This window comes from Corvus brachyrhynchos, unplaced genomic scaffold (assembly GCF_000691975.1).
Source record: "Corvus brachyrhynchos isolate BGI_N302 unplaced genomic scaffold, ASM69197v1 scaffold218, whole genome shotgun sequence".
Taxonomy (NCBI): Eukaryota; Metazoa; Chordata; class Aves; order Passeriformes; family Corvidae; genus Corvus; species Corvus brachyrhynchos.
This window is the reverse complement of record NW_008239321.1, coordinates 1,082,381-1,093,837: the sequence shown is the minus strand read 5'-3', so window position 1 is coordinate 1,093,837 and position 11,457 is coordinate 1,082,381. Positions and strand designations below refer to the sequence as shown.

Here is an 11,457-nt window from a genome sequence, read left to right as displayed (position 1 = left end):
AGGCAGGGCGAGCAGGGCTACAGCGTAGCGGAAAAAAAAACTGCTTCCAGCAGAAAGAAAGAATGGCCAAAAAGAAAGAAGCAGCAGCTCCTTTCTCTGCAGCTTCTCTCTCCGGACGCTCAGAGCGAACTGACCCCACACCCAGGTGTAGACAAAGGAGTAGCCAGGCCCGCCCCACTCCCCTTTTTGTCTTTCTTAAGTACAGCTATTCGTCCCCTAGCAACATGCATATGGGAGAAAATTCTTTTAACAGGGAAAAACTAAGACTAAACTAAAACTCCAACACCAGCCCATCAACATGAGGTGCTATCAGGAAGCACAAATCTCCATCCAAAATCCTGGTGGAACTTCGATGCAGTTAATCAGGTTTCCTCTTCTCATGGCATGAAGGAGAAGCTCATAAATTTAACCCTATGTTCCCCCTTCGTTAATTCACATAAATCAGCAGCTGAAAGTTAAATTTAAGAGGCAGAAGCAGCTGCTCTTCCCTGGGGTTTCTCTTCAGGAGATGTGTAGCCTTTTTCCTTGCTGTACCTGCTCTTTGTCCCCCTCGGGGTGGTAACTGCACTCTCCCCACACAGCTTTAATTTTAAGAACTGTTATTTGTACTCAGCAAGTCTTTTCATTTCTAATTGCAGGCTCACAGGGAATCCTTCTCTTGAAATTTTGTGCAGTTTGAAATTAACTCTGCCTCTTAATTTGATCTGCACACCGTAATAGCCACAGGTCACATCATTCCTGTTCTTCCAGGTCCACCTCCCAGAAACCACTCTTAATTTAATTCTTGTGAAAGGCAGTGCTAAGAGGACCTGAACACCTTGTCATAAGCAAACTAGGGCCAGGAACACCATAAAAGCAACTCGTGCTGTCTGAGGGAGACACACAAACCCTCATTTCCCACAAGAGCCGATCCATTTGGAGTGGGAGAACACCTAAAAACCACTTGGAAAGGAAGAGAAGAGGTTTTACTTGAGTAAGCACATGGAGACCACAAATTTCAGCCTGCCCTGACCAACAGCCTGGACTCAGCCCACCGAGTCACCTCCTTGCTCTGACACCAAGCTGAGCCACGTGAGCAGGAAAGCTCCTGCAGCCACTCCACGTGGGAGCTCTGGGAGCGCAGGGATGCTGCAGGCAGCCTGCTTCCTTCCCTGTTTAACACACCCACCTCATCCCCAGCTGAGTTCTGCTCCAAGTCTGGCTTCCAGCAGATTTGGGTCTGTATTTTTAGCTGCCTTTCACAGCTCCCAGCCCAGCCCCTGTCCCACACGTCGAAGCCTGCAGGTCTCCTCTCCCAGCACAGTGGTTGGCACAGATACAGACATGCCATGAGCTGGTCCTTTCCCTGAAAGCATCCAAACCCTCCTGGAGGCACAGCCAGGCCTGAAAACAGCCCTGGTGAGCCTGATGAAGTCCCTGGAAGGCTCGGGGTGAAACGTTCAGCAGTTCAGCACAGCCACAGGTTTACAGTGGGAGCGGAGCGGGGCCGGGGCAGCGTTTCCATCTCAGCCCTCTCCGTGCTCTGCCTGTTTGTTGTGTAACTGTTCCAGCACTCAATCAGCTGCTCCCCACGGGGTCAGAGCAGCCCGTTCTCCACCTCCAAGCGCTGTCGCTGTTGGGACCAGAGCAAACACAGCTGGTGTTTACCCACAGCAGCTCCTGCGCCGGCCCTGCCTCTCAGGACAGCGCACAGATGCTCCTTCACATCTGCTCTGGGCACAGCTTTCCCGGGCAGCAGCAGCAGCAGCAGCAGCTCACAGCTGGGGTTTAAGGCTTCCTTGCCAGCCCTGACACTTGATCAATTGATTATTTTATTTTTTCCAGCGGTATTAATGCAGGAAGCTGATGCCTGCCCCTGTGGCAGCAGCATCCTCCTTCCCTCATGCTACACGCACACAGACCACAGACGCACACCTTGCTCAGCTACTCCTGATTTAGGTTAGATATGAGGGAAAAATTTTCCTGGAAAGGGTTGTAAAACATTGGCACAGGCTGCCCAGGGAAATTGTGGAGTTGCCATCCCTGGAAGTCTTTAAAGGATGTGTGGATGTGGCACTTGAGGGCATGGTTTGATGGTTCTGGGACAGCAGTTGGACTTGATGATCCTAAAGGCCTTTTCCTACCTTAGTGATTGCCCCCAGGACCTGGTACAGCCACAACCCTTTCCCAAACAGCACATGGCCTGCTGGAGCTGCAGAGATCCAGATCAACATTCCCAGTGGATGTCCTGGGTAAACAACAGCCACAGAAAGACAAATTCTGGAGTTGGCTAAAATGGATCTAACTACACCTTTTTCCACCTGAAAATTCTGGCTCAGCTGAATCCGAATGGTTCCCCACACATGGACCACTTTGTTTCCAAGATTTAAAGGGCAATGACTACAACCACTGATTCATTTCAGTATTATACACGCTGAAGTCAATACATTTCTGCTGAGGATTAAACAAATGATTTCAGAATACTTCATTTCATGCCCAGAAGCATTCCAAGATTGCAGCTTTTCATCCCATTTTCTGTCAAAGCAAATCATATTTGAATCTCGGTACCCCTTAAGGTGAAAAGTCACACTTACATCAGTTCCAGGAAATATTCCCTCTTTTTTTTGCTCGGAGTTTTGACAGAAGATATTTTCTCATTCTTGCCTTATTATTTACCTCCCCCTCTGCTCCCGTCTCATAAATGTCATCCTTGGGGGATGGCACCACCCTGCAGGAACCTGGGGAACTGGGTCACCTCTGACTCACTCATTACCGAGAACTTCAGTCATCTTTATCTCTCTGCTGACAGAAATTTGCAGTACAAATGCTCTGGGAAAACAAAGGCAGAAGTAGAGGTTTCTGCAAAGAATTTCATTACTCACCAAAATTAAAATTAAAGAACTTTCATTGCAAAGTTCTTTACATTTCGTCTCCCATCTCTGCCCTCCTGCTGCCAAGGGGCTCAGCTGCTCTTGCTAGGAGCCACTAAATTGTTGATTTGTTTATTTTCCAGAATAAAGAGGACGACGTTACTGCGACTGCAGCTCTTGGCGGAGCCCGAGTACCGGCTCAGCGACGTGATGAGGGAGTCCCTCCTGCAGGACCCCCTGGCCCCTGTGCTCACTGAGCCCCATCTCCTGGCCCTGGACAGACGGCTACAGCTCATCCTGGAAGCCGTGGGGAAGTGCATCGACACCTTTGGAGAAGCCACGGTGGTGGCCAACGACACCGCACAGCCCCAGAGCCCTGCGGCAGACAGAGCGAAGCTGGACACTTAAACAGAGCTCAGAGCCAGGGAAAACCCTGCAAGGCAAGTGGCAGCTTCAGGAACTGGTCATTTCTATCTACAAACACCTGCAGAGACTGAGAGGGGAAACTCCAGAAGATGAAGAATCACTCTGGGCTCCTCTGCTGGTGTTTAACCAGAGCTCCTGTGCTCGGCCAGTGTGCTGGCGTGACTGCAGCAGATCTTTACACCCCAAATACCAGCTCTGGGCTGCAAAAGCTGTGATCTCCAGAGCTGGAGTTGGCCGTGCCCTTGGGAGGGTGGGGGAACACCTGACCTTGGTTTGCTCAACCTCCACGGGGGCTTGGTCTTGCTAGAGAAGGACACGAACTTGACCTGAGGATGAGGGTTGAATAAAGAGATGCTAAGAGCATTTTCTTCTTATTAAGTCTTTGTTCTGCAATCAGGAGTGTGTATTTGAGGAAATGGCAGCCCCTGCCACTAAGACAGGACATTGATCCAGCTTGGTCAGACCAAAGGGCATCCGCACGTGCTCGCTGTCAGGCCTGTGCTGCAGCAATGTCACCCCACATCGACCTGTGCATGTCACACAAAGCCTCACAGGGCAATAAAACCACTTCTCTTACCTGCCTGAAGAGCCAGTGTGGATATAGAGCAGAGGCAGTGTTGCCTTAGACCCCAAAGAAAAAAACCCAACCTAAAAAAAAACCAAAATCAAACCACTCTGAGACACACAAGTGTATTTACAACTCAAGAACCCACCCATTTCTGGGGAAAACATTTTGCCAGAGCAGGGGGAATCTCTCTCAGGTCATCTCCTCATATCTTTTAAAATAATTTAGGTTGTCATAATTAGCTGGAAAATAGAAATGGTATCCCAGTCTCTCCCCCCTCTCCAGGTCTGCATTTTGAGGATATGCAACAGAAACTGGGGACCAAAAAAGGGAGGGAGTTATTGTGGGTATTTCAGTGCCCAGTTCAGCCTTCACCTCCCAACAAGGTTCAAGAATAACTGGATTAGTGAAGCTCTCTTTAATGGCTTTTTCCTTCAACTGTTAGGAATTATTACACTGAGCCTTTTGGCAGCCTGGGGAAAGCAGCTGAGAACTCTGTTGATAATTTATCATCCTTAAGGGGGAAAAAAGCCAACAAAAAACCCCACACCATAACCAATCTACCAGAAACTCATTCTAAACTAACCTTTAAGTTTAAACAAAACCCACCCACAGCACTGCAGACCTTCCAGAGGATCCCAAAATCCCTGCACAAAAGCTGTCAGGCAGCATTTCAACAGGATCCCAGCAGGCTGCTGCACCACCACTGGCTCCTTTTCCCATGGACTGGAATTTTGCCCGGCCTAAAGGGAACTCAGTGACACCAACAAGTGCCTGGATGATGCAAGGAAGGAACAAAGCTCATTTGGCCACAGCTGTTTTCCACAGGGGATTGTGCTGGTGCTTCATTTAACTCCACAATAATCTGGCAATGCACCTGTTCCCAAACTGCAAACCACAGGAGAGGCTGCAGTTCTAATTTTGGTGCGGCCCTACAGGTGCCCAGTTGTAGGTTTGAGGAAGTTTGGAGTGTTTCTTAGTGAAGAAATTCCCCCAGTGTTCCGAGGCCACAAAGGTTAGCAAAACCCACACACAAACCCCACCAAAAACCCCACTCCAGGCTCCTTTAGTCTCCCAAATTGTGGTTCAGACAAGTCCTTGCATTTCCAGCTTTCCAACAGTCTCTAACAGAATCCTTGACTTTTTCACTCTTGGGGACAGAGAACAGATGAAAATCGGAGGATTTCACTCCCTCTCAGCATGTTTGCTGTGTTGGTTATTTCTGTCCAGGACAATGAACTCCCAAAGTTTTATCTCCCTCTACCGGTGACTTTTTGTGCTCTCACCACACAGAACAAACCCAGAATTAATTCCATCGTTTGTCATGGAATGGTGACCGTTTGCTGCTTCACCAGGAAGCACATGGCAACAGAAGATAAGCTTAAATTGAAGTTGTAGTTATAGAGTATATACTTCCAGTTATGAGGCTGGAAGTGGAGGGTTTAAAGTTTCACTTTAGGTAATAAAATTCTGGTTTCAGCCTGGTTTTTTCAGTGGGGGAGGATTGGGAAAGGGAGAGCAGGGTGAAGGAAACAAACCCATAGATATTTAAATGGCTGGTCCAGTAACAAAGTTCTTATTTTTGTTCTCCTTTACATGATAGATCCATTTTTATTGTACCTTCAAAGCTGGGTGATACAGCTTTCTTGGAGCTGGATGTAAAACACATCCAAGTCTGAGCTGTTTCAGATCACTCTTCAAATTTTTTTCCTACTTCATCACAGTTGAAAACCCCCCTTTTCCATTTCCCACAACAACTTATTCATGATTATCCATCACATGTTCAAAACCTTCTTTAAAGGGGTTGCAGAGATGGGAGCAGCCGACTTGGAAAGGCTCCTGAGCTCCAAGAATCATGGCTGAGCTGGGAATTACCAACTTGGAGAGATCAAAGCAGCACCACAAGTTGCCAGGAGCCAAAGAGGACACAGGCACCTTCTTGCTGCCAGAGCTCCAGAGGAATTCCCAGGCTGGCACGTGGAGACCAAGCTCTCCCCAGGCTCCAGGGGGAAGCCAGGACCTGAACTCACCCCTCTGGAGTTTACACCAGGATAATCCATTAAGCTGCTTATTTTCTGCTGCCTCATTCATAACAAACCCTCTAAAGCCAAAGGAAAACACAAGGCAGGGGTGGGGAATAAAATAAAAGAGGCTGATTGCATTTAAGAATTTAAATCATTTTATTGCTTTACCTGCCATTAGGACAATCTATAACAAAAGGAATATAATATAATATATTAGCACATACAGTAAATCAGATTTATAGAGTCAGGTAACAATACAAAAATGGTCCTCTGGTTGACTATAGCTTCCTAGGGCAATAGACTTCATCAATTTGCTGAAGATAGACTAGCAAAAAATTACTTCTAAAGCCCTGAATGTTAGCTAAGGCAAAACTATGCCAATTGTGGTTTCAAACATATTGAAATTGCACACAAAGGTAAAGCTATAACTGTGTTTAATATTTAACTCAGACTTAGCTGATTTATCTTAAAATCTTGTAGGTAAAACTACAAAAGGGAGTAAACAGCAAGCTAAAAAGATGCAGTAGTGAAACTTGATTAGAAAGCCTTATATAAAAAAAATGTGCATTTTTTTTTTGTGGAGCTCTAACTGGTTTACACAGTTTTTGGTGCTTTAATGTAACACAAAGAACACATATGAAGAAAAAAAACCTGCAGAGTTAAAACTTAAGAAAAAAGTTTTACCAAAAAAAGGAAAAAAGAAAAAAAAAAAAGAACCAAAAAAAGGTAGCATTTGCTTATTCCTTAAGGACTCTGGCAGAAATCCTCTATTCAACATCTCCTCAATAGAGAACTCAAACCACAAGCATTTCAATCCCCTTCTTGGGATTTCAGTTTCAGAAATACCCTGAAACCTTTTGTAAGGGTTGGATACCTTCAGTATTATTCTGCATCAACTAGCAGACTCTTCCTGATTCTCTCCATGCCTGGGAAAACGTTGGATTTGAATCCACACCACCTCAGAAAGGAAATAAAACAAGGGCTCCATCATTAAAGTAGTTGCATAACAAATGCCAAACTGCTTGCTGTCACTCCCAAATACAAACCTATGCTACTTGATATAAATTACAGTTTAAAGGAAACCTTAAAAATTGCCTACAATTATTGAACCGTGGAATTCAGTAAAAACTTTTGGGAAGTCTTGGTGAGCACAGAGTAATGGAACACAAAGCTGGGAAATACTGAAATACATTTAAGACTCCGCAACAGATTGGACTTGGAAAAAAAAGAGTGAGGATGAAATGAGTGTGGTGGAAATTCCATAAGCAAGAAAAGAGAATGCACCTTTTGGCTTTGAACTAGATTTATAGTGAACCATTTTTTAAATGATGAACTGACAGCTCTAAAACCTTAAAAGCAACTGAGTGTTGCAGGAAAGTTCAAACAAACATTCAGTTTTTCTGCCTCACATTCTCTACCAAGAATAATGGAGCTCTACAGACCAGCAATCTTGTCACCTGCAACTGACGCTGGCCAAAACACTCAGCATTTATTTTCCCTGGTAACAAAGGGTCATTTGAACTGATGGTGATTTTTTAAAAGTCAACTGAGGATTAACAAAACAATTCACAGGGAAAATCAAATGTTTGCTTTCGGCTTCTACACCAATCTAAGCACTCGAACAGTACTAAGAGCTGGACAGCTGCACCGTTCTTACACCAATCTAGTACATAGAGACCAAAGTCAGGCATTTAATGTAGCATTTGGTTCTTGCCACCTGGAACAGGAAGAGTTTTAAATGGCAAACCTATGGCTGGAGAAAGAACGAGTGAAAAAGATCAGTTGCGGCAAGTCAGCAAATGGATCAACAACTGCAGTAGTTCACCAGAACTATTAACCTGGAAAGCTTTTGATTTACACTTGACAAGAACAGAACTAAGCAATCTTAAACCAGCAGACACAGGAATAATTATACTGGTAAATTCCAACTGTGGCTTTCTTAGCAGCTGATGCCTCACGATTGAACCCAGGATTACAGTACCCAGAAAATGAAAAAGAAACCCAGAAAACCCCAAGCCCCAAGAAGCTCAATTACAAGGGTAGCTCTCATGTGAAAAGAAATACAGCAGGTGATGACCACAGCCTTAAAATCTGCCCAACAATTTGAGAAACACCTTTAAAAGAACTTTTTTCCCCCCCTTTACTGTCACCTCCTTACTCTATGGCAATGGTGTGGTGCCAGGAGGTCTCTCCCTCACTGAAGCAAGGCTGCACTGGCCTGAGTTGGACACTGGTGCACAGAGAGAAGCAAACGTCTCCATTCAACTTTTTCTATTAATTTAATGGGACAGAGAGCACAGAAATAATATGTTCTAAATTAATGACAGTGCCATGATAAGCAGTTTATTTTTTTTTTTCCTTTTTTTTTCTTTTTTTTTTCTTTTTTTTTTTTTTGTTTTTAACCAGACAGGAAGCTGCAAATGCCAGTGGTGATGTGGCTCTGCACGAGGGAAAAAAAGCAGTCTGCATTTGTGAAGCATAGCTTGGACAGGGAGGAAGGTTTCAGACAGACAGTGATACAAAACTGTTGTACTGCTGGATGTTCCTCTTGAGGATATCCGAGCAGGGACCCAGCACACGCTCGAACCGGGGCCGGTCCAGCTTCACACATTTCAAGGGGCCACGAGCCACGACGGTGGCAGCACGAGGACGGTTCATCAGCAGAGCAATCTCACCTGGGACAGCACAAAGAGGGAACAGAGTTACCAATCAGCAGGCAAAGAGGCAAAGAAGTGACCCTACTCCATTTCAAATCACAGAGAAGGTAATTCAGGCTTTAGCACTGCTCAGGAAAAGTACCTGGTAGTTACGCTAGAAGCACCTGTGAAGGCAGTTTAAAACCAACAACCTACTTGATGATTGTGCTATTAAAAAGCCCGTCCACATTCAAGTCCCTCTGAAAAAAAAAGCCTAAAAGATTTTCAGTACTGTGTCTGTTTGAGAAAAGGTCATGTTTCAATTTTCCATGTAATTTTCCTAGCCAACAAGTAGTTATTTTTCTAATAGTACTGCTCAATTCTGGTATTTCTAGGAAACTCAGGACAACAAGAGCATGGTTCTGAAGTACACAAACAAATAAAACATTCATGCACCAGAGAGAAGCCTTTGACCCACTGCTGGCCAGAACAGAGACTCTGTCACGGGGCTGTGGAAAATGAGCATTTTGAAGTCCCACTGGATCCCCATTTCTTAAGTTATGCACAAACATGCCAAAAGCTTTGTTTCAACTGCTGAGCAACATATTTGGAAATGAAGTTTTCAACAAGCCCCTTTTATCAGGAACAGAAACAACCCCTAACATTCCTGCAACAAGCATGGAAGAAAACACACCAGCAACTTTTGGGTTTTGTTTGCTTGGTTTTGGACTTGAGCTCTCTCCATGTTCAGGACTGAGGAAAGAACTCACTGTTCCTTGGAGAACACTTTTGCCTGCATTATCAGAAGGGATGTTCAAAAGAAATGATAAAAGCTTCTCCTCTGTGCCCAATTAAAACTCCCAAACTCAGTCACCTCCAAAAGAGAAGCTTGCAAAAGAATAAGGAGCTTGTAAGGGAGAGCTAAACCCCTGAAGGAAAGGTCTGCAGTACCTGAACACAATGACTGTGATAATATTTCCTTTTAGAGTGGGAAACTCAAGAGAACACAGAGGGAAATATTAGAAAATATGAAATGACACAGATAGAATGAAGTCTAATCCTAGATCCTGAGCTAAGCAGACCTTTGGGTAGAGCCCATGCACTCGAGTCCATCACAGGTCAGGCCTTGCAACAGAGGATCTGCTGCTTACATCATCTACAGAGCTGAAAACCTGGACAACCGAAAGGTTTTAGCAAGAGGAAAGAGAGGAACTACCTAAAACATGAGGAAAACATTCGGGGTTTTGAGAGGGAGAGGGCTGTATTAACCATTAAACAGCAGGTTCTGACCAGGTTCCTTTCTGACCTGGAGAACAGAAGGCCAAGGAAGGAATTTTCTTATCTGACTGCTGTCTTCAGCTGTGTAATGAGTGACTACAAAGACAAACCCAGGCTGCACAGTGAAAGACAGAGAGAAAGCAACAGGCTGCAGAACAGGAAATTCTTGTCAGGCATGAAGTAAAAAACCACTCCAACAAGGCTGGTTAGAAAGAGAAAGAACCTGCCCAGAGAGGCTGTCGGATCTCCATCCCTGGAGACACAAGAAACTCAACTGGACACAGCCCTGAGGAATATGATGTCATTTCAAATTTAGCTCTGCTCAGGGCAGGGAGGTCAGGCCAAATCATCACCAGGCCTCTTCTACATTAAAGCAGTGTGGAACAACCATATTTCTGTGTGCACACCTGAGTGCCAAGTGACTCTGATACTCACCCAACACTGAGAGCAACCGCATGAGCCCAAAACAGTAATTAAGCAAATCCATCTCATCTCTACCATTGACACAGCACAGACAAAATGGTGACAGTGGTGTCTGTAGCCACAGCTGTCACAATATAACTCACCAAAGTAATCAGAAGGTCCCAGTCTGCCCACTTCAACAAATTCCTCATTTTCTGACCGACGCTGTAACACTGCAGCTGTGCCCTTCAATAAATCACAGCAGTCAAACAACTGGAATTGCCACATCACTCCAAACACTGAATTTCACACAGAATCAGCTGCTTTGCAGAAATAACTGTTCTGAGGCCTCAGTTAAAAAACCATCACAGTCCTTGCACAGTTCACCTAACTACTGTATAAGAACAACTGCTCCTCTCCTCTCTAAGCATAAAACATCTTGAACATTTACATATCCATAGTGTCTTCTTCCTGATTTTCCTCATAACGGCAGGAATATTATGTTATGACTAGCAAAAAATCCACAAAAAACACAAACCACCAGACAGAAGACAATGACACCACTAGTAAGGCATTACCAGCTATCTAGAACAGGTCCTCTGAAAAAGATAAACTGCTTTCAGTCAAACTTGTCAGTTTTTTCCTGAAGTACCGTTTGTGAAAACAGCAAAACTAAATCCAAGCTACTGCATGCCCAGCAAGATGGTATTTCTTTAGGGATTCTCTGGAAGTACATTCCTATGTTTTGTTCTTCTCCAAGTGCCTGCTTAGGGACACAATAAAAAAAAAAAAGACAAGTTCTGAGCTTTTAATTTTTTAATTACTTACCTCTAAGATAATGAAGAACTCATCTCCAGGCTCTCCCTGGACCACAATCTTCTGCCCATCCTCAAACTGTACCGGTTCCAAGGCATCAGCCACAGTGAGACGCTCCCACTTGTCCAGAGATTCTACAGAGTTAAAGAGTTCATTACTGGAGTGTCTTCTCAAGGCACAAATTGCACCTTTTGCTCTGTATTTATACAGAGGTCAGTGTATTTCTGGCTGCATTTATGCATCAGTGATCAAGACCTGAATTAGAGTTATTCTGGATTGATGCAGAGAAGCAGTTGTGATGAATTATCACAACAGCCTGTAATCATCATAATGCTGGGCAACAGCTTCATTACAATGTGGCAATTGATTCCACTCCAGAACAAAACTCTTCTCACTTACCCAATATAGATACTTTACTAAGGAATTTCTCATACATATTTCTCTTTCTCAAAGTATTTCCC

At 44.5% G+C, this 11,457-nt stretch overlaps 1 protein-coding gene across 1 annotated transcript in view; it reads right to left on the bottom strand.

Annotated features, from left to right (window-relative positions):
- Window positions 1-5,996: 5,996 nt before the first annotated feature.
- PRKAR1A (protein kinase cAMP-dependent type I regulatory subunit alpha) overlaps window positions 5,997-11,457 on the bottom strand; it is a 15,648-nt gene continuing 10,187 nt past the window's right edge. Inside the window, exons 8-11 of the mRNA XM_008638668.2 lie at window positions 11,396-11,457; window positions 11,009-11,130; window positions 10,345-10,426; window positions 5,997-8,539 (exon numbers count right to left, since the gene is read on the bottom strand). Of these exons, the coding sequence (XP_008636890.1) occupies window positions 8,367-8,539; window positions 10,345-10,426; window positions 11,009-11,130; window positions 11,396-11,457 (439 nt within the window). The 3' untranslated portion in view covers window positions 5,997-8,366. The remainder of the gene's footprint in view (window positions 8,540-10,344; window positions 10,427-11,008; window positions 11,131-11,395) is intronic.